Source organism: Brachyistius frenatus, unplaced genomic scaffold (assembly GCF_029030835.1).
Source record: "Brachyistius frenatus isolate BFR_SWC_R1_liver_20210118 unplaced genomic scaffold, ASM2903083v1 Contig_12, whole genome shotgun sequence".
Lineage (NCBI taxonomy): Eukaryota > Metazoa > Chordata > Actinopteri > Embiotocidae > Brachyistius > Brachyistius frenatus.
This window is the reverse complement of record NW_027210611.1, coordinates 710,604-734,721: the sequence shown is the minus strand read 5'-3', so window position 1 is coordinate 734,721 and position 24,118 is coordinate 710,604. Positions and strand designations below refer to the sequence as shown.

Here is a 24,118-nt window from a genome sequence, read left to right as displayed (position 1 = left end):
GCAGTCTGTGAACTCTACTTAGGGTTTGTTTTTATGCTGCAGACACTCTCTCGTGTGATATTTGATGCCATATGTTCATGTTACAAAACAAAATGACAAGAAATGTTTTACAGTGAAAAGTTCAATATCTATACACTCCCACTGTTTCTTTTGGCACCGCAGGAGATGTTTCCATTCCTGCCTTTTTCTAGAATATAAGGGGTCATTGTGTTGTCACTATTACTCGATATCATCGGTGCAGAAGCTGAGATGCTACCAACTTCTTTACACTACAAGTAAAACAAAAAGTCAACTGAAATTATTCATATGGGAAAATGATTTTAATATAAATTTTTGATCGTCAGAAAATGTCATTAGTGCATTTTAAGTCAGTTAAAAAAAACGTGTCACATGGGCTGTTCGTAATAATTCTAAAGATGAAAATAGAAATTTGATGATGAGCCAACAAAAAATATGAAACATTCAAAAATATGAAGGTGATCTCCATACATAGTAACTCTAACCAAACCATGAGGTTCAGGGGAACTTTTAGTTGTGGAAAGGCAAGGAGCTTTAAAAAAAAAATTTTTTAAAAATGGAAGAATTACAAATCAGAGGATACCTTGTCCATTCAAGGTTACTATTCTCTAGTTCAGCACTGGTTTCCAGCGGACATGTTTTGCCAGATTTGCCTAAAGCACCTTCAATTAACCCTCTACTTGGATCCTCCAGGACTCGAGCTGTGCACAGCTGGTTAGGTGGATTGTGTATACACTCTTCTGGTGCCCAGGGCCTATGTGGTGGGCACTGGGCTGTAGAGACCTGGGGATAAACCCCTAGATGAGTCCCCGAGGTATCCACCCCCACCCCGTTGCTTTAGCAGGCCTAATGTCAGGCTTGGCAGGAGTTTGATAGAGCACCAGTCTGGCCCCGCAGCAGAGTGTACAGGCCTTTTTTATTGATGCATTGGAGATGGGCAGTTCTCTCGAAGTCTGAGTCAGCAGATTGTTGTGCTGCAAATAAGTACAGAAGCCTACAGTTGTGACATTTATTTAAGCTATCAATGGCTGCAGCTGTGAGGTACTCTAATGTTGAGATGTGCGGGGACTCTAATGCCAAGCAGATAAACTGTAATCTGTCTTGTTGCACGTGAGAATGTTGGAAAGGGAGAGTTGTTTCAGCAGCCGTGAGAGTCAGTGTACAGTACGCACTGAAGAGGTGAGGAGACTAAAGACATAAAAATAAGGTTCTCAAAGTAAAAGCAATAACCACTTGTTTGAAATAACACAATTTGACTGTCTTTGGTTTATTTTGATTCACAATCTGCAAAGCACAAACGACTCTTTCCTCTTCCATTTGGACTTCCATCAAATTTGGTTTAATTTGCAGACACTAAAAATAAATAATTTTTCATGTAAGTTAATCAAGAAGATGACGCTCACCATGTTTGAAGCGCAAGGCCTCGTCTGAGCAATTAGGACCCCGGCTGGTCATCCAATTTATGCCTGATGGGAGCAGATCACACGTTATATTTTTTTCTGTCTGAGTCATGAAAAGCACAGACAGGAGTCTTTGCCACAAATTTGCTGAATTTAAATCTCGTGATAAGTAAAGGGAAGGGAAAAAAAAGGAACACGGCAGAGTGAGACCTTTGCTGCTCCTCGGCCATTCATGCTCTGCTTATTTTTCCTCTTATGGTTTTCTGTGTTTTTGTTGTTTCTTCTCTACAGAGGAAGGATTGAACCATGAATGCAAGCTCTGTAGTCAGTCGTTCGACTCACCAGCGAAGCTTCAATGCCACCTGATTGAGCACAGCTTTGAGGGCATGGGTGGAACCTTCAAGTGTCCGGTCTGCTTTACAGGTGTGTATTGTGTTTGTGTGCATGCAAGCATGTGTGTAACACAAGCCCACTGAACTAATGGAAAGATTACAAAGTTAGTTTTTGTGTCCATGTAAACTTTTCAGAAACATTTACATTTTCAACAGAGCTTTTCCATGCATCTTTTTTTGTTCAATGTGGAAAGGCAAATGGGTTCTAAATGAGTTGGAAAAGGTCAAGCAAGCGGGCCAAGTAAAGCTGAGAGCAGTTTGCTGCATGTGGCTTTTTATTTAGTCAAATTGCCTCCAAATCAAGGCCAAAGACGTGTCATGAGGTGAGAGGGGGAGAAGGGAAGAGAGCGGGGGGGAACAGTGCGAGCTGAGGGGAGATGGGGGATGGAGGAGTGGGGAAAGAAAAGGAGATGTGCTAATTGTGGATGGCAGTGGTGCTGATAGCTGTAATGATCTCATCTGTCTCTGTGCGTGGAGGTGGAAGGACCGGACTCCTCCTGAGAGGATAGCGCCCTCCTTCAGTGTCAACAGGGTTAACTATCTCTATAATGAAATCTGCAAAGTCGTTAACTTCAGCTCTTCACTCTTTCTCCCTTCTCAGCTCTTTACTCTTCCTCACACTTTTTGGGTCCTCAGCTCACTTCCCCCACTTGTGCTTCCTGAATTCCACCCCCACCCCCGCCCAACCCCACCCAACCGTCGCACACAAAAAACATTTGCCTCTCCTGCACTTGTTACAACAATTAACATTATGAGTTCACATTTCTGCTCAAAGTATTTCTTTCACATCTTTTACCTCTTCATTCACTTCACTTCTCAGCTCCTTATTCATTTTCCATCTGTCTCTCTGCTCTGCTCAGCTCCACTCCCCTCTACTTTTCCCGTTGCTGTTTTGGCCTTATCTCTCTTTTAGGAGAAGCCTATTGATATTTCCCTACCCAAACCCCCCTCCACCCCTCACAGGGGTCTGGGCATTTAATATACAGAGCATGCCTCCTTCATCTGAGCCTTCATTTTCCACCGCCGGCTTTGACAGACAGGTCCCCCCTCTCCCTCTGCGTCCATATCGATCACGGCGCATGAGAGAGAGGGATGCTGGGAGGGAGAGGGGAGGAGGGAGAGACCGAGTACACCCTCAGGACAGCGGTCACAGAGCAGACAGACAGATGGGTGAAGGCCTATGGTAGTGGGGAAGGCAGGCTGTGGAGAGTGGAGGATGAACTGAAAGGCCTCCCTCTGTTGGGGATGCAGGGGACAGGCAGACTGAAGTCAGAGCACTTGGAGGAAAAGAAGCAATTGAGAGATTGGCTGACAGCTGTCCTTGAATATATTTCTTCAAGCTTCGCCTGGCATAAAATAGAGAAAAAGCACTTGTTTAAACAAGCTAACATAATCTAATTTACAGTTATAGATAAATGTGCTAACAGGATATTTTTTGATTATGTCTTTAATTTGATTAGACTTATTTTGTTAGTTTTAACATATGCAGCAGTTGAAAGGTATAAAAAAAAGTTGTTCTTGAGGGAAAAATAACAACATAGGAAAAATAAGATAGTTCATCATAGTCTTTCTTTCAAATGTTTACATATCAAGAAATTACATTAATACACTATTAATTTGAAAGAGCAAACATTTTTAGAAAATGCGAAGTCACCCACATCATTTTTTACCCTGCATATGTTAACGAACACATCTGACAAGTCACAAAGTGTAACAAAAAGTGTTCAATGACCAAATATGTCTTCCTCTTTTCTTTCTAGTAGTAAAGCAAGATTAACTTTTTATGTTTATGTTTAAGCTCTCTCAGCTCTTCTTAAGGTAAAGCACAATATATTGAAAAAGTCAACACTGCACAGCACAGGAGGGAAATTCTTTTACTAACATTTAATGGAAACCAAAATGTCCTTCACCTCAACTAAAGTGCTTTTGATGTCTATGAACATAAACACACGTGTGAGTCAGGATGCAAACTCCTATTCTCCCTGTTTATGTAAACTAGCTAATAATAAATGGAGAAAATTGACATTATTTCTCTCTCAAATGCAGTGGAGTACTTTTCATACTGTCAGCTTCTCAATAATATGTTTTATCTTAGCCAGAATCTTTGCATGCACTATTTCAAAAACTTTATTTACAGATAAAAAGCTTCCCTAATATAGACATAATAAGTCTGAACATAAAAGCAAAACTTTGATCAAACTTGGTGGTGGCAGTGATGGGTTAGTGAATTCACTTGATTAACGAGGTTACTCTTTGTTTAAAAGACCCCAACCCCCCTCCACCCGCTTCTCGGTGCCCATGTTTTAGTTTGATCCACCCCCCTGTGACCCAAAACACAGTGGGAGGTAGAGAATGCCTGTCATTCTTTGACATACCTGATTATCCTCAATCGACACCGAAGGGAATGGTAAGAGGACAAACCATGCCACAAAACAGACCGCAGGAAAGTGTGAGGGAAAAGTAAGTTGTAGACAGTCGGTGAGGAGAGACAAAATAGAGGAGAAAAGGAGACAAAACTTAGAGGAAGCTGAGAAGGTTGCAACTGGCAAGTTTGTATGTGAGATGAAAGGAGGGAAGTGGAGGAGGAAAAGAGAACTGTGTAGGGGAGGGAGGGTAAATGGAGAGAGGTCCATAAGCCCCTGGATGATGAGAGAGAGGCTGACTCTCCCAGGACAGATTTGACAGGTTTCAGAAGTGGGGGAGCCTGCAGCTAGAAGTGTCTGCCTGCACCCTTAGGAGCAGCAGCCAGGGCTGGTGTGGAAATTGTGATTGGGAATATGTGCTTAAGACAAACAAAACAGAAGAAAGTGTGCCTGATGAAAGTCCTATGTGTGTGTGTGTATGTGTGTGTGTGTGTGTGTGTGTGTGTGTGTGTGTGTGTGTGTGTGTGTGTGTGTGTGTGTGTGTGTGTGTGTGTGTGTGTGTGTGTGTGTGTGTGTGTGTGTATATACACTTTTCTTTTACTTATGTCACAGCATGAAGTACAAACTTGAAAAACTACAGGATGCACTGTTTTCAAATCCAAACGAGTTTGACAACTACAGTAGTTTAATTAGTTTTTTGTTTAGTTGCTGCACATGTTGTGCTGGTGAGTGATGCTGGAAATATGACACCTTACATACAAAAAAAAGGCTTAGCTTTAACTCCAAATTAGCAGTTATCAGCTTGTAGCTCCAAATCAACGCACACAGCCGCCTTGTTTGTGTTGCCTCAGAACAATCGGATCGGCCTCTGCATTGTGAACTGTTGGATTAAGCAGAAACTAACACATGTAGGATAGATGAATAAATAAATTAGATGGAGAAAGAGGGAAAAAAGGATACACTTATTTTTCCTCCCTGCACAAACAGCTTAGTATTGGTGCAGTGCAGCCTGCAGAGAGCACCACCCTGCCAAAATAAAGATGAGCTGGGGCCTGTAGTAAAGGAGACGTCTGCCATGGGCGGCCCCTGAGATCTAATCAGAGGGCTTAATATCCCCCACAGCGAGGAGACCTTGGCCCCTCAGCCCCCTCAGCCCTGACACCCCTGACGCCCAACCCGGCTCAGCGCTCTGTTCAGCTCCGCTCCGCTCTGCTCTGGCTCCACGGCCAACAAACTCCACAAAGTTCCCTCTCCCTTTCTCTCTGTCTCTCTCTCGCTCCCTCTCTTGCTCTCAGCAGGGAGAGACACAATGGCCAGCCACTGATCCTGTTTGGATGTGGTTTTGGATTATTTCTTCCTCGTTTCTCTGTGTCCTCATTTTAACCCTCCAGGAAGACATGCCTCTGTTCTTCCTCTAAATGAGCAATGCAATGGCATATTTTATATGGGACTCGTGCTGCCAAATGCCAATACAATGTCTCTCCATTGCCCATTTCAGCTTATCCCTTTATTACACATTGCATGCTAATTTGAAAAACAACAATGAAGACAATGAAAGATTCTAAATTTGAACTTTGCTCTTTATTAAAGGGTTACCATTAGCTAACACTGACTTTTGCAATTATTTCTAGTAAACATAAATACAACCCAAGCCTTTAAAAATGCTCCAACTGACCCATATAAATTAGCTAAAAGGTTATTGAGCTCCCATTTACATCTTTAAATCTTTTGTTCATTCGGTATTTATTGTTTTTACAGTAGACCTGAAGGTGCCAATAGAGCATTTTAGGCCCCTGGTACTTTAATTCAGCTGTCACCGTCCACTTGCGTATAAATGAATGCCAAGCTATAAATTGATAAAAGCATAGCTGATTAAATGTATGTCTTGTTGGAATTGGACCAGAAACGCATGTAAACAGCAAGAAACAGCCGACTTGACATCTCTGTTGTGTTTGGCCCCATTGTACAGTATCTGAAGGCCCCCCAAGTCTCAAATCCATTTTTATTTTGCTGTATTGACTTTTTCCTCCTCTTGCCAAAGACATAATGAAGGCTTCCTGCAGCTGCTATGACCTGCTTCTGTACAGTATATGCAGACAAAACACAGCTAAAGAAAAGGGCTATTGTTTATCAGCACATTTTTTTCTTTCGGAGCATGTGTTCCCCACAAAGAAAATTGTGATCGTTTTTGGAGCGCAAAAGAAGCACAAATATGCATGATAGCCGGGGCCTTAACTTTGAGTGGAAATGTATTGTGACCCACTGTAAAACCAGCCATATATCAGCAGTTATGTTTATCTTCATATTGCTGTGGTCATTAGTTCCAGAAATGGACCATGGAGCTGTTGTTTGTTCATTAGAGGAGGTTTGTTCATTTCTGGTTAACATGTTGCCATGTTGCAGAGACAGCTGTCACCCAGCCATTAGCAGTTGGAAAGCATCACCACAGTATGTCTGCTTTGGATCTAAACTTTTATTTCCCAGGTCAGGAGTATGACATTCACTGAGATCGAATGTGGTCTCAAGTCTGCGCAACTCAATAATTAATAACCGCTCTCCCATGTGAGCTCAAATTGGGACACGTTAAAGTTGCAGAGGCCCCGCCACGGGGCTGCAGCGACCCCAAAGCCATCTCCGGCAGACACCTCACCTTTTGTGGCTGCGCTTTTATTTTCTCCCCCTCTCTCTCTCCTTGTGGCCCTCGGTGCATGCATTAGAAGGAAAGTTATTTTGAGCTGTAAGAAATTCAAATGAACCCCCCACATGCTAACTTTTCCAGAGCATCCAGACCTTTGAGATTAGAGAGCCATCCTTAAAGCACAAGGGTATGGGATAACAAACGGCATGTTTGAAGTGCTCCTTGGAGAACGCACAAGACACACACACACACACACACACACACACACACACACACACACACAAGACACACACACTCGGGATGCACACAATTGCATCCCCCTTAGCTTTTCAGCGCGGACTATGGCTTAATTAAATCACAAATGTATGGTATATGTTTTAAGTGGCAGCGAGTTGTGTGTTTATATGATGGAGAATGTAGTCTGAGTCTGCATGAATAAGTAGTGCAACACCATGAATATTTATATTGTCAATATAATTAGCGATGTAGACTAATGGAGGCCATGTTTTGCACTTGAAGCCATGCCAATTTTTGTGGTTGTTTATTTTCTGGCTTGTTGTCCCCAAAGTAGCACTAAATATAGAGCATCATTATTCCCAAAACATTATGCATCCCCTAGCTCTAGTGCCATGAGTATGACCACTCTAGTTTCACTGTTAACATCTAAATTGTTCTATTTTTTTTTATTCAAATTAATATCTCATAACAATGGTTGTTTTTGTGCGTGTTCATAGTGTATTCATTTGTTTGCAATTAAGTAATTTCCCTTGCCATTTGACATTGTCTTCATGCTGTTGCACTTTGGAAGCAAAGTGTAGAGATGGTATGTCATTTGAAAATGATGTATGCATTAAAAACTGTACGCTAATATTTATGCATTCCTTCTCTGTCCCCTGTCCTCAGTGTTTGTCCAGGCCAATAAGCTCCAGCAGCACATCTTCTCTGCCCACGGACAGGAGGATAAGATCTACGACTGCTCGCAGTGCCCACAGAAGTTCTTCTTCCAGACAGAGTTACAGGTGAGCCTTGGGCTGGTGCAGCCAAAGGGCCACTGGCAGAAGCCGCGACTGCTAATCACACGTGACAGCTTAACAAACACTAAACACCGCTCACCGCACTCCAGCTATCCCCTCCATCCCAGCTGGGATGAGAGACTCAGAAGGAATTATTTCAGTCCGTTTCCAAAACTCATTTGTGATGTGCAGATATGATTTGATTTGCTTATTAGACCAGCAGAGCACTAAAATATCTGGAATTAGAGGATTAGTGGAATGTTCGTTTTTCAAGAGGTAATTACATACAGTGCAGAGGCAAAAACACAGTCGAGTCAATATGCCTGCATCTCCCCTCCTAATCACAGAGGAGGCCTCGTGGCTAAATATGAGCTTTGTCCTCTGGGAGACCGTATCTGCCCTTCAACAAAGTTAGTAGTTGGACTTATGAACTTGCAATGTTAGAGAGATAATCCATTTTCTAGCAATCTTTTTCTCTGGTCCTCGGAGAACCTGAAAAAATGAAACAGACCTTATTATATTATTTCACTGTGGTGGTGTTTTCAAGCAGCTCTATTTTGTTTGGGGGATTCTCTATTGTACACAGGGCACACTTCTCATATACAGATCTTTTTCTATTACGTTTTGAAACTAAATCATTAAAATATGAGTAGTCTATAACCACTGTGTCTAATCTAATCACTGAAATTATTCTTAATTCACCTTAAAGTGCTCAGATATACCAACAGCTCCTGACCACATCCTCCATCTACATCCATCTGAAAGTTGGATTAGAGGCTCTACATATTAGCTGGTAGCCAGAGGAAGCGTCCAGGGCTTGGCTTCCCATTGATCAGCAATGATTTTAATATTGAGATTCAGGTTGTAAACACAGAGGCGTGCATCTGCCAGGAGGAAGGTGAATGTGATCATTATCTGCTGGTCATTTGAGCACCGCAAACATGAATAAAACAAGTCCTGATCCTCCAACATCCAACTCCACTGCAGTGGTTATTTAACAAGCTTCGCACTCCACCAAACTGCCAATGTGGAGGCCTTTCATTCACTTCAAGCCCTCCTATTTATCACATTTTCATCTCTCATTGGTACAAGTGTTCTCTATATAAGCAAGGGTTGTAGCTGGTACATGTAAACAATCTCCAGTCACCTGGGGATGTTTGCCTACTTTTTTTGTTTGACATTTTTGGGGAATGAAGTGATCTCCACCTCCCGCAGGTGATGTTTCATGCATGATTATATTGTTTTACTCTCTGTGTGAAGAGACAAGAGCTGAACATGAAAGACCTATGGCACTCTGTTGTGAAACAGGGAGTTATGAAAGGAGAGCAGGAATGAGCTTGGGGGATGAGACAATCATTATACTCAACCTGTGCCATGCTCTAAAGGCAGTCCCATGTGAGTGCCAGCTCACACTCTCTCAAACAAATATGAAGTACTTATAGATACATGTAATGTTTCTGGTAGCATTAATACATAGAAATCTGCAATCAGACAACTCTTTCTCAAAGCTTTCTTGAGTTTTGTTTTTTTCGCGGGCCCGTTTTTATTGCCGCTGAACTTCGTAATGTTAGATTTGCTTTCTTCTGTCTATAGTTAAAACCTGACAAACAGTGTAGGTCGGAGGCTTGTTTTTAGTTGTTGTTTGTTTGCGGTTGCCATTTCCCATGCATCACACTTCAAAATGTCTCACTGACACGGGGCAGTCGTTTGTCAGTCTGTCTGAAGTGGAGCTGTCTTCCAGCAGCGAGAGCTCTCTCTCTTTGCCAGGTCTTGAGTTTGGAGTTTCTCCCTATTTCTCCCTGACACTCTGGCCCACTCGCCGGCTGCCTGGGCTCCTCATCTCTCACAGTAGTCGGAGGGGTCAAAGGGCCAGTGCAAGCTGGGAGAAGGAGCGGCGAGAGGGAGAGCTGCCACGGCAGGTAAAGGGAAGCAGGAAAGATATTTTATTAATTTGCTGCTGAGAACCTGAAACAGACCAAAGGCTGTGACAGGTATCCAGTGCACCACTCCACATTCTCCCCCACTGCCTCCCCCCGTGAACTCTACCCTGCGAGGGGCTAGCCAATTTTCGCCAGCCTGTCGAGATGGATGATGGGAGAGCATCCGTCTAATCAGCCCTCCTAGGACCCCCCGCCCAGCCGCCCCCCTCAGACCGACCAGATTGACTGACTCCTGGGCCTGTGTGCCCCAGAATCCAGATTCCAATGGAGAATAATCTCTCTCGCTCTCACTCTCCATTCCTCCTTTTTCTCTCTTTTCGCTTTCTTTCACAGACAAAAAAAACAAGCGGTGAGATGCATAGACCACCATTCCCCTCAAAAACTCTCCAGAGGACTCCCCTCTGCCATCACACACTCTCCCGCAGCCTCCACCCTGCGCATCCCTTTCCCTCACCCCATTAAAATATGGAGCAAAGTCTAGATATTTCATGAGGTACTGATAGGGAGGGCAAGTGGGCTGGCTGTGCAGCGCTCTCTCTGACCCTCAACTACGACCAACCCCTTGAACAACCAGCTTCACTATATACTCACACGCAAATAAGATCCGTTGTGCTCTCATTGCGGCTTTCCCCTTATGAGAAAAATGTCCCTGGGTTCTAGTAAAGGCCACATAGCAATGTGAAACTTGATAATAAACTTCCTTTTCCCTTTGTGTTGGCTTCAGATATACTAGCTTTTCACATTGCAGAAGAAACTGAGCCACTGACAATGCTGCTAGGCTGGATTAATTAGCCAGATTCATTAACTGATGGATGCGCAGTATTAGCCACAGCTTAAATCTGACATTTCTCTGACTGCAGTTCATTTGTGATGAAACACACAAGTTTCAACTGTTGCGGTACACTGTCGGGCTGCAGTCAAAGGATTCTCTCCCAGCGATCCCAATTCCTCCAAAGACAAGACAATGAGATTGAAGTTACACAACAGTGAAGATTAATTTTTTTGCTTGAGATTCCCTTGTTTCTTTTAAGATGGTCCGTGTTTTTATTCCCTCCATCCTCCAATTTCTTTATCATTCCTTGGAAGTGACATGAGATTGTAAGTCGTGTTAAAGTCGTGCCATGATCGACGGAGGAGTGGAAGGACTGGGGTACTGTATGACTTCCTCCCTCTCCTCAGACGCCCGCAGGACACGTACCTTAATTGGAGTGTCTTTTAAAAAGATTCCTTCAAAGACAATCCAAAGCTCCCTGGCCTTAATGAGTGCTGAAAGTGACAAGAGCACATCTGCATCATGTTCTACTTCCCCACTCAAATGAGATTCTCCTCTCCCTGTGTGATAGCCATTATTGCCAAGCTGTGACCAATTCCACTGTTTTAATTAAGCATATTTATAGGCTTCACGGTCACCAGATCAGTGTAAACAGCTATGCATGTCATAACATCTGTCCGAGACGCAAAAATAGGTAGAGAAGGAGAGAGATGGACACTTGGAGAGAAAGGAGGGAATAACAGTGCAACAGGGGAAATATGCATGAAATGAATGTAGCCACAAAAAAAAAAAAAAAAATCAACGTAGTTCATTCTTTATGCGTTTTAATGCATGGATTTAGTCAAGTTTGTTCGACGAATGTTGTCTCTTATAAACAGTATTTTAGGCCTTTTCTTCCCCCTCTTCCTTTTCATGAAGTATTAAAAATGGCATTCTTCAGCATGAAGCACGGAGACCTAATTCCCCAGAACTTTGTCTTTCTTTTTTTTTTTTTGCATGAATTATAAAATATGCCCCCAAAAACGCCCTAACTGCCCTGAGTCCCAAATGTGACGCACAAAAGCAGAGCTTCATGTGTTTGTCCCTAAGTGGCTCTCAAGCACCAAAATTTTTTCTGAATATTTTGATCTGCCAAGTGTGACAGCTCCTCACGCTTTTGAAAGTTGAATATATATATATATATTTCCTTTTATATGACAACTTGTTTTCTTCTTCATCACCCCAGGTGCTCAGAATTCTGTCACCATTTAAAAAAAAAAAAAAAAAGTTACACTACAAAATAAAAGAACAATGAATTAGACAAAATAACGATGGCTTGTGAGGCGCCATCATTAATATTTAAGCTTATTTATAATTATGTACAACACTGTACACACACTGCTCTGCACTGTAAATGGGGACATAAACACCCTTAGATGACGAGTGATGTATCAGTGTTCTAGTTTTGTAGGTGGATCAGAATTAGACAGCATGACAGACCTAATGATCCTGGGAGGATATTCTCTGTCTCCGTGTGTGTGTGTGAGAGTTATGTTTGTGTGTATACATCTGTGTGCGTGCTGCGCGTTATTTGTCTTTGTCTCTGTCTCTCCCAGGGTCTGATATGTGCATGCAAACACATTGTCTGGAGGGAGACATGACAAAAACTCCCAGAAGCCTTTGAGCTGTTCTTTTTTTCTTTTTCCTCTGTTGCACCACTGGGGAAAGTTAAATCCAAACAAAAAGGAGACGCTTGGTGTATGTGCTAGAATCCATCACCGGATCTCTCCCTCAAACATGTCTCCTTTACTTTTCTTAGTTGACTTTTTCAACAACTTTGATGAATACAATTTTAAGCGCTTCTCAGGAAATTCACTACTGGTTTAATCTAGCCTCTGTAGTGATTTGATTTTCAAGTGTCTATTATGCTGTTGATGTTAACAAAATGCAGCAGAGGCCAAAATAAACAGCATTAGAACAATTATTCCCCCTCGAATTTCATATCCACACATCATAATACCAAAGTACTTTAACTTCAGATTTTGAAAAGCATGTTGAATGACACCATTGATTGGCCAATTAAAAGCTAATTTTATGATCCGCTCCTCCATTTCAGTAGGGAGGGGAAAAAAAAGAGCGTGCAGATCAGATCTTGCCATCTCATAGTGGCTTGGAAACGCAAGAGAAAATTTAGTCCTCAAAAAATCTGCGCATTTGTGAAGTGGCATATCTACTGTACCAGCGCTCTAAAGGCAGGGGGGCGCTCTGTAGTATCCCTAGTCAAAGTCTGTCCCTGACTGAAGTGGTTAAATGTGAAAGTAATTGTGTTTTGTTTCTGGGACTGACATGTGGAACCCCATGGACCCCATCTCCCTCCCAGTGACAGGCAGAGATCCTCCCCCCTCGCTCTGTCTAATTAGAGGATGTAGCCCAGGGCTCATGTCCCAGGAAGACCCATCCCCCTCCCAAGATGGCTCCCCTAAGAAAGCCCTTAATTGGGTTCTTTAGTCATAGTCTTCATTTTGGCTGGAAAGGCATCTGTGTGTTGCTATCACCTCAGAATACAATTTGTATCGCTCTCTTGTGTTTCTTTTTTTTTTTCCGTTCTCTCTTTTTTTTTCTCCCTCTCGCTGGCCCTCTCTATTGCTTTTCCTCGCTCCCTCTCCCCTTCTCCCACTCTCTCCTCACTTAATGAGGCCCCATAATAACACAGCAGTTGTGCAGTTGTTTTGCTACCTCAGTCAAACAGCAGGATCACTGCATAGTGTGTTTCTAGTACCATTCACTTGTCTACTTAGACAGGGTAATGAGTATCATTTGGAGCTACAAAGCACCAGCCCTCAAAAAAGGTGGTCCGTCATCTCTGGTTACACCTCAGAAATATTTGGTTGTGGTTGTTAGACATCTAATCAAAGCATTTCAAACATTATGGGTTATTTTTTACAACTATTACGTGTGTGTATACGACTGCACACAAAATGACACATGTGGACGACACTGAAATCCAGTTGACAACTCCACTCGTGCCTTGTGCTGTTACTGTATGACCATTACTCCCTGGGCACCTTCAAACAAGACAGTCTGTTACCAAGGAGACCAGGCCGGTTGTGGCCCAACAGTGTTTGGGGTCAACCCTCCCTACGGCCTGATAAGTGATGACTGTGGAGAATGCCAACTGCTGTATTATTTATTTATTTGATTGTGTTCTTCATTGGCTAAACTAGCCAGCAGTAAGCCTGGCCTCAGGTCAAAGCAGGAAAGGATTACTCCCTCAGTGGACTGGTCAACAGTAGGCAATGCACAAAGGGAGGACTGAGTCAATACTGGACCGAGTTCAACACACCATTAAAGATCAAGACAGAATGCAACACTCCTGTCTCTCCCCAGAGTAGTTTCGAACAACAAGAAAACACTTCGCACGGCGACAGAATTTTCACAAAATTATCTGAGACATAGTGGGGTCATTACCGATCCAAGTCCACTGTTCATCTTTCAGTCATTACACAAACAGAAATGAGCTTTAATATCCAAGTGATTGCATTGCTTAAAATCTCCCTACAGCGTAGAGCCTCTTAAAAGATCACAGGTTCTTTGTTTTAGTATCATTTGGTGACGTTCTCTTATGCCTTAATTAAATTCCTGAGTGATGACTACGGGTACGCACAGGTCTCAGTGGTTTTGTGCACACTCCCAATGCTCCACATGCAGCTTTGCAGACTTACTGTATGTCAGGCATGCAAGGTAAGCGAGAGAACCTTAATCAGGGCTTAGAGGGGGATGTTTCTAGTTTTGACTAGATGTCAAGTGTTTGATCATTGATAAACTAAAAAAGACACTTTAGCTGCAGGATGTGCATGTTGAACTCTAATGAAATGGTTTCCATGGGTGTCCTCAGGAAACTTAGCTTAGTAGTTGCTATATGACAGCACAGAGTTGCTTGTCAATTTTCAAGAAAAATAAACAAAGTACAACACCAGTGAGCCAAGAAACAAAATGCATGGTCCATGGTCATTCAGCATTCGAGACAAGTATGTTGGTCATCAGTGAATGAATGGCCACATTTTCTTGGCAGGGTTTTTTCACAGCATAAGGCACCTTCATCAGGCACGGAGGGCAACGCTAGTTGCACTACAGCTCAGGCTAGAGGCTCCTCTGTGTTGTCCATGACATCGTTGGGGACAGCTGGTTTGTCTGTCTCCATTGGAGTTTTTGGTCGTTTTTGCTGACATACGAGTAACTTTTTCCATTTGAGCACGCTAACTAGCTACATCAGCCAAGTTTACCACCTTAGGACACGACACCTGACCCCTGACCCCTGACCCCTTACACACTCTTGAGAGTCTCCCGTAAGATTTCATGTTGTACTTACTAAAAGTCAGAAACAGAAATATTTCTGTCCTCAACAAGGAAACTTACAGTATACTATTATAAATAACATTATGACATTTTGCTATCATCCAGAGAATGTTTTCCTTCAAGCTTTGTCCATATTTAAATTCACAAAATGATATGTTTTGTTTTGTATCTGCATTTTTTTCCTGCCTTACTATGTACGCATTACATAGTATACCATGTAATGCACTTTTAGCATAAAAGCAATTTTATCATGCATTGTATGAGTTTATAATTTATCATAATAAGCAGTAGTTCAGGAAGATGATATTATAGGTAGGCATATATATATATATATATATATATATATATATATATATATAAGTCAAAATGGAAAACCTATTTATATATATTTATATATATATATATATATAAATAGGTTTTCCATTTTGACTTTGGTTCTTTGTAAACGCCAGGTCAGTTCTATACTTTTGTAAATTGGTTAATTTGTTTCAGAAGCCTTAAAAAGTAATTATTGCTCACTCATTTCTTTAACCACTCGATAAAGCCTGGGTTTAATGTTACATGCTGGATAACACCAGGTAGAAGAACAGACACAATGTACTTAACATGTGCTCAGCAGGTTTTTACATTATGCTAATCAAACATTGTTAGTGTTGCAATTAGGCTTTACTTCTTTTCTCTGTGATGTTGGACAATCTAAAGATCGTCTTTAATACAGCGAGATCAGATGAAAGTGAGAATGTGCTGCTAGTCGACTGGCCCTTCTCTGCAGAGCTGATGTAAGAGATGCACCTCTGTTGCCTCACTGGAGACCGGGTGCTATCGATGGAGACCAGAGCAATGGGGAACGACATAAAGAATGATTAGTTAATAAATCAGCTCCCCAGCCTACTTACTCTTTCCCAGCCTCCACTCTCCCCCAATCGTTCCCCATCCCCCCCCCCCCCCCCCTGCTGCAGAGTTAAATTCCTCAGACGTGTTGCACCTGTTTGCATGGGTACACAAGACCCCTGCCGGGTGTTCTCCCTCCTCTTCCACTACCCCTGAGGGCGTTGCAGTAGGGTGATGTAATCAGATGAAAGTGGTGGTTTAACGGTGGCACACAGCTGGTGAGAGAATAAGAGAGGAGGAAGAGGCTCGCTCCGAGCTAGTGCAGCCAGTCTTCATAAGGGAGGAGCGGGTGCACGTTATTGATCAGTGCAAAATTTAATTTAGTGGAGAATTGACTGCTATGGTTTACCTGAACACTGCTGGTAACTGGGCCCTGCAGCAGGCCTGTGTGGCCAGCAGGTGGTTGAAAGGATCGAGGAGGAGATTAAGGGTTGGATATAAGGGAAGGAAATGGATGATAAGGGGAATGGCAGAGTTTCAGGGGGAATAAGATGGCATTGAAGGAGGGAGTTAGGATGAGAGCTAAAAGGCTTAATGGAGGGCATCTAATCCTAAATTGCAGTGATTCTAGTGTGACACCATTAGTGACATCCTCCTTGCAGGAGCAGTGGACATTTGGTCATTTTCTTGTGAAAGGAGTAATTGTGTGTTTTATATCTGATTTCACATTTGCGGTTGCGCACTGGAGGTATTTTACCTATCCAACGCTTGTGCAGAGGCACTTGAAGATCTTGACAAGGATGAAGATTGGAAAGTGAATTTCCACACTCCCTCCCCTCTCCCTTCCTTCCACACTCCGTACTCATACACAGAACAGTTTATAGCTACTCTGCAGAGTTCAGTATCCACAGAGATAAAGGTATCAGTTTCATTTTCTTTTAACGTTTTTTTCTCCCTCTTTTCCTCTATTTCCCTTTAGTCTGCATGGCTGCCACAGCCACTGAAGTCGTTTAACACCGTCCTTGAGAAAGCCCTCAGTGAGAAAACTCCTGGCATGTTTAAGGAAAAGGTAGAATGCAGTGTGTGTCAGACAGAGCTGGGACATGCAGAGGGGGGAGCCATTCCCCAGAGGGGTTATTTTCCCCTCTAATAGCTGTTACGAGCCCTACATTATATCCAAGGAGCTACATTCCTTTGGGGTCCACACACACACACACACACACACACACACACACACACACACACACACACACACACACACACACACACACACACACACACACACACACACACACACACACACCTAGACGCACTGGCACACTCACACAAAGGCATGCACACTCAGTTGAGCACAAATTTTCTCTGTGTTTCTCTCTCTTCCACACACACACACACACACACACACACACACACACACACACACACACACACACACACACACACACACACACACACACACACACACACACACACAGGGGCACACACTCTCAGTTCTAGCCGCTTTGCTCTCCCCGTGTCAATATCCTGCCATTTGAAGTCACGTACTGCAGGGGCTTCTGGGAGTCGCCGAGGAGCCAGGCTGACGGGTAATGGGCCGCATTCATTAATAAGGTTGCCGTGCTCCTGTCCCTCCTCAGCAACACCAAGGATGTCTTCACCGGGGGGTAGGGGGGTTGGTGGAGTGTTAGGAAGGGGAGGAGATGAGGTGAGGAGAGAGAGAGAGAGAGAGAGAGAGAGAGAGAGCATCCCGTGGGGAGTCTCCTCCCAGACTCACTTAAAGGAGCTTTATTTCAGCAAGAGAGGAGAGAGGGAAGCGGAGGAGCTGTCCGGAGCCGCCTCTTTAAAAAAGGGAGAGAAGGGCCCAGGCGGGCCACGCTAACCCGTACAGGGGTCACAATCCGACTCCCCGTCAAACAGCTTATTACCCCACCTGTCGGGAAGTAATCGCCCTAGCTGAAAGAAAAGCTGTCGAGGTGTTTAAATGCTTTATATGGAGGCAGCTGAAAGGGTATGGAGGGAAGGAATGAATGCAAGGGGGGCTAATAGTCGTCTCCTAGCGCTGCCCGAGGGAATCTGCACCAACAGGACTGAAGGTGACTGCTTTGGTAAACCTTCTCTCTGAGGTTGCAGTAATCATTCTCTCTCTCTCGCTCACAGTTATATTTTCAAAAGCAAGTTAGGCACTATAAATGTAATTTCACATGCTTTGATTACTTATTTCTCCGCCTATGTGTAGGACAAAAATGTATGTGTGCACTGAGGTGTGAGTGTATTTGTGCATGCATGCACGTTGATGTTTTTGTGACAGGTGTGTCTAGTCCATGCCAGTTTAGAGAGTCCAAGGCCGTGTTTTAAACAGAGCGCAGCAAGTGGGGCATGTAGTTTGCATTAAAGGGATTAGCAGTCACTTCAAAAGATGACCTGGATTCAGCCCACCAGGGACACCAGTTACACACCCCCTGGTCCACGCTCCCTTTAAAGAACCTGGCACAGCTGCCCCACTACAACCACTCTCGACGGTCTGTGTGTGTGCCTGCATAAATTTGGGAGATACAGCACAACAGAGTGATATTGTCAGCTTGTTATCCTGTCATAGTGAATTGTGCACCGTTACATACTTACACAAGTGTGAAGGATCAAATCATTAACGGTCTCACCTGTGCCTGAAGTATTTCTCAACTTATTTTTGTCTCTGCACCGTAAATTTGCAGCACATTTAATGCATGCAGGCACTGGATAAACAGGACTCCAAGGACGATATTCCATCAGGTGTGTCAGTGCCTTGTTATGGATTTGTTGCCATGGCTACAGCCTTTGATCAGGAGGCAGGATTTCTGAGGAATGGGATGTTATCTGTCAGTGGTCTTGTGTCTTTGTGTTAGACCGGGACTTCACTACGCTCAATCCCGGTGCCAACTGCTATTGATCCACGTGCCGATTTGACTCCCGTGCAAGTTAATTGGATCTGGATAATAAAAACTTAATAATGGTGATGTTAAAATGTCAAGATGTCTTGTCCGTCACAACATTTGTGATGAATTGTAAGGTGTGAAGACATTAGTGGCGTTGGAATGAAAGAAAAATTATGTTTAATGAAAGGAGAAGGAGAATTAAAGCTTTGTCTGCAGTATGTGATCATAATGTTCCTCCTGTTTCTTTTTGTGTCCTTGCAGAACCACACGTTGACTCAGCACAGCAGTTAACATGGCAAAGCTCAGTGCCGTGGCCAAGAACAAGGATCACATGACGCACAGAATAATGTCGGACCGCCAATTACCATCAGTGCAGTTTCCCACTGACTGTCTTGCACTGAACTTTCGATTCAGTTACACCACAAGAAACCATGCCACAGCAAGAAAAAAGCAAAGCAAAGAAAATAAAAGAAAGAGGGGGAAAGAACATAAAAGAAACCTCTCTGTTCTTTACTAACCATTATTTCAAAAAATAAAGAAAAAGCCAACTTGTTTGTACATAGACTTCTTCATGTGTTGCTTAACTAAAGCTATATTGCAATCTTATACAGTATTTGCCAATGTACAGTTCAAAATGTTTGTCCAAAAAGCGAAGGGGGGAAAAAAGTTTAATGACATTGTCAGTCAGACGAGATGGGACACAACCAGTTGTGTAAAGGAGAAACAGGGTGCCGCTGAGAGCAAAGGAAACTGAAGGAACTGGCAAACGTTGTCGGGAGGACACTTTTCATCAGCGCCACTCCTACTGCGCAGTACGTCACTCTGTATCCTGACATGGGCAATCATTATGGGGTAGAAAAGCTTGATTCACCAGCATAGGCTGACATCTTGTCTGTGTGTCCATCGTAATGTGGCTGCCAGAGGACCAGCTGCGAACAGCGGTGCGACTAATCTGCACTGCCTGTGCTGGAGTTCATACGAGAGGTGGTGAAAAAAAAAAAATAGAATAAAAAACAACACAGAGAGGAGAAAAACAGGACAGGGGACAGGATGCTGATATATGCAAACGCAGTGACACAGATTTGGAAAAGGCTAGTTCCTCTGGTTGGCTCGTGAACAGAGGCGTGAAGCTCCCATGTGGCTCTCAGAGCATGGGGAAATCTCCAGCCCACTGATTCAACCTGTACATTTCTGTTATTAATGTTTACTGCTCGTTGAAGCCTGGAGATTACTGGAATTCTTTTTTTTTTTTTTTTTTATGTTTTGTTATCGCTACATATTTTTTCACAATGGGGGAGTAAAATCATTTGAATTTGGGGTTATGAAGACTGAATACACTTTGAGTCTGTCTCGGGGATATACCGTAGTTCCAAAAACTCCGTCCCTGGCTCTCCTGGAGAGTGCCCAAGTTCTCCTCTTGTTTTGTTGTCGTGTCCCGTCGCTCCCTGCTCAAGCTGGAAGCCACTGTGGCATCATACAAAACTTAATCCATTCTGTTCTGTAAATGTTTTGCATTCATTGAACCTGAGATGCACTTTTGTATGAAACTTTAATGTTTTGACATTTTGATTGAGAATTGTTCGTACACCGTTTACAGGAACTCACCATCTCCTGCAGCAAAAGGACAGTTATCTCCAATGTTATTAAAATGTATTGTACAAATATGGAGTTCTGCATTTGGCAGACCTCGTTTTTTGTGTTGCACATGTGATGGAAATATTAAAAACTGTATGAGGAAATGGCTTCAATGTCCCTCCGTCTAAAAGGCTCATGTGTATCTGTATGTTAATGTATGTGTGTGTGTGTGTGTGTGTGTGTGTGTGTGTGTGTGTGTGTGTGTGTGTGTGTGTGTGTGTGTGTGTGTGTGTGTGTGTGTGTGTGTGTGTGTGTGTGTGTGTGAGATAACACAATTAACCCATCAGACAAGACCTATGACGGCATAAACACGATCATCATCAAAAGCTTACGCCGCTTTTTCTCATCGTATCAAATTGCATCCTATTTTTCCTCGCTCCCTCGTGGCTCTCACTAACGAACATCTGAGCATCTTAAGGGAGGTCTGTGTTATTAATGACTCCATTACCCATCACCCTGTGCGGTCCCATTCTACACACCCTTGCGCTAGGTCTATTTAGGGAGCCTCCAGCACTCCGGGGGACCGAGGAAAAGATTCTTCTGCCTTTGCCGAATGGGACAAAACCCGTGCAGCAACATCTGTCTGTCTCAGCAAATGATTCATCAGCGGTGACACACGGGCGGCATAACATTTGTTGAGGCTTTCAGTTTTGTTTTGAAAAGGCTCGGCGCTGCAGCTCACAGCACTGTAACTGTGAGTAACAAGAGTGTAAACTAATGCTTCATTTGAAATGCACAGCAGATACTGCATTTCAATTTTTACCGTAAATAGAAAATGCTGCATTCTTAAAGGAGCAGTGTGAAGGATTCTATAATGACCTGACTTAAGAATTGCTGTGTCTTCATTGCCTTAGAATGAGTGCTTCACAACTACAGTATATGGGGAGTAGGTCTTTGCCCACGTTGCGCCCTGCCATGTTTCTACAGTAGCCCAGAAGGGACAAACCAAATACTCGCTCTAAAAAGGTCCTTTTGTGTTTTTCGCTAGTTTCGGGGCGAACGGTGCACATTTCGTTGCAATCTGCCCCTTAATCCTACACATTGCTCCTCCTTTAATTTTGTAATAAGAGGAGAAAATAATATTCTTATGCACACAAAAAACAATAAAAAATATACAATTATGATTCCTTTGGTTGAAGATGATAAATCTCATTTGTCACATTAATGATCACATTCATTGTTTTATAAAGCATCTGTGTAATCCAGCTGCGTGAGACTTGTCTTATAGAATTTTTCTATTCAGACATAATATTAAATGTGCATGCTGTTTGTCATCTATTAGCTTTTATTACATTACTATAATAAGGATCAGGACACGACCTCCTACAGTGACAGACTTCCACAATGAAGACGCGATGTCTCGTCCAAATCAGAGATGGTACAGCCCAGCATTAACTCTCATACCAAATGCAAGCTGGGCATCCATTAAACAAGTTTGCTAGCATCTCCCCGTGCCAGGCACTTTTAATAAGCTTCAAGGGCATTTGAACGGGTCCAGAACTTTGCTTTGCCAGAGATGGACTGGCCCATATCATCCATTACATTAAATTGGGTGGCGGCCTCCAGCTCATATTTATGATTTAATTAAATTCACTTGTGAGGCGTATCAGAACCACTGCGGCCTCCCTTTTAACGCCAGCCTAAGCAGACACACACACACACACACACACACACACACACACACACACACACACACACACACACACACACACACACACACACACACACACACACACACACACACACACACACGCGCGCGAATGCATGCACAAGCGTTGTGTTTCTGACACTCGCCCAAGTGTGAGACTTTGTAGGCGCTTTGGCAGGGGGCTCTCAGGGGTTCATTTAAAGCAATATAATTACACAGCCCCCAAGTATTCTTCCATCAGAAAGCAGCTGAATGGATGGCTTGTTCAGAGATAACTTAGCCGGGCTGATCCTCTGTGGTGTCGTCGCACTGAACATAACCTCAATGCAAGTGGCCCTGAATGCTGCTAAGAGCCCGGCCAGTCCTCGGTGAAACTGGGCAGTTGGGCCAGATGTTTGGCAGTCGCTGAAATGGCATTGTTCTTGTCCAGCATTTAGTTTTTTTTATTTGACAGCCATATACTCAGTCCTCTGGAGGAAAAGCAGCGGCCCATGGTAAGACTTTATTAAAGAATTATGAGATCTTTCTGAACCTGTGCAGTGTGTTGCCATCGATGAAGCTAAAAATGTGGCACTTTATCCCGTATGAACAACCCCCACAAATATGCATTCAGTGCTTCTCCCTTGTGTTCCAGTGTCCTTGCTATTGCTCTTCTTTGGTGCAAAATTTAGTTTGGTGAAAACTCCACATTGTTAGGCTGCGCATTCCTCCCACTGAAGGAGACCTCAGAGACCTCTTATGGCATTCAATATGTGCGCCCAAGCGTGAGATCCAGCTCCATTTGGCCGGGAGATCCGCTGGGAGTGTCTGAGGTAACCCAATCTCTCACACCGGCACTTCACATCCAGAGAGCCATCTTTTCACTTCAGAACTGTGTCAGCAAAATGGACTCCTCAACCTCAGTATGTAGCCCTGCCAGGTTTTTTTTGGATGGAGCACAAGGGCTCTTGCTATTGTCTTTTTGGGTGTTTCCCCTAATTTTGTGTACACCCTATTTCTGTGCCTTTAAAATGTAATCATAGTAACGGGCAAACAACAAAAAACAGCTCTGAATACTATTACACATCGTCTTCCTCAGAGTAAAGTTACTTTTAAGACAACAAACATGAGGTGTGAATATCCCCTTCAGGTCTGGTGGTTCTGATGATTTCTGCCTTTATATTACATTTTAAAACAAGGAAATTTAAAAATGTATTTTAAAAATGACGTTTTTTTCAAAGTTGATTAATGTAAAAAGAAAATGGATCCTTCATCCGAACATCCATTTTTTTTTTTTTTTAACTCTTTTATCTCTTTAGGGTCACCTGTCCAGAAACAAGGTAGATGGGTTTTCAGTCTATCACCAAGCTAATACATATATAGACAAACAAACACATTCACACGCTCACACACTCACCCTCCTAATGATACCTCTGTCTCCTGTACAGGGAGAACTGAAGGTGAGTATCCCCCTCCAGTTATCTCCCTCTGCCTCACCAAGACAGACACCTGAAATAGACAATTCTTTTTTCTTTTCTTTTTTCTTTTTTTTTTTTTTGTGGATGGGATGGGGGGCAAAATTTCAAAAATGGATTAAACACCAAGTAATAAAATATAGACCAGGTGGGGGTCAAATTCACTGCAACTCTCCAGGCTCTGTGTAGCCGATGTGGCTGGTGTGATGAGATGAGGACAAGGGAAGAGTCTAACAAGAGGAGAGAAAAGGGAAAGGAATTATCAATAATGCAGCGTACACTGTATACGGCTGACAGTAAAAATGGAAAACACACTGCCTGATAGAGAGGAGGGCACACCGAATTCTGGGCTCAGTCCTGTTTGTCTGAGTGCCAGAACACGGATTCGGTGGCTAAAAGATTGGAGTTTTTTGTAACCAGTTGTAATGTGCTCTGGATGTGTGTGTTGAATATCTTTAACCATCTTTTCTAATAAGTAGAAGTCTCTGCATCATGTGCTTGTTTGATGAACCCATGGCATAAATTCAAGTACAAAAAAAAGGCCTTCTTTTTTTCTTTTATATTTTTCTGGATTTGCAGTTAAACATATTCCTTCATTCTTTTACTTTAACATTTGTTTTCCTCTTGTTTACATCTAACTGAAATGGAGCCCCACAAATGAAAGCTTCATTCTTTCAGTATTCCCCGTTTGCTCCTCTCTCTACCTCTTTTCTTTTTTTTTTCCCCCTTAACTTTATCCATCTATTTTTTTATTTATTTTAATTTGG

The 24,118-nt window shown here is 43.0% G+C and overlaps 1 protein-coding gene across 5 annotated transcripts in view; it reads left to right on the top strand.

Annotated features, from left to right (window-relative positions):
• znf521 (zinc finger protein 521) overlaps positions 1-20,353 on the top strand; it is an 89,765-nt gene extending 69,412 nt beyond the window's left edge. For all 5 annotated transcript variants that reach the window (XM_069692037.1, XM_069692036.1, XM_069692033.1 and 2 more), the window contains 3 exons: positions 1,710-1,841; positions 7,715-7,830; positions 18,876-20,353. In XM_069692037.1, the coding sequence (XP_069548138.1) occupies positions 1,710-1,841; positions 7,715-7,830; positions 18,876-18,905 (278 nt within the window). In that variant the 3' untranslated portion in view covers positions 18,906-20,353. The remainder of the gene's footprint in view (positions 1-1,709; positions 1,842-7,714; positions 7,831-18,875) is intronic.
• Positions 20,354-24,118: the final 3,765 nt, after the last annotated feature.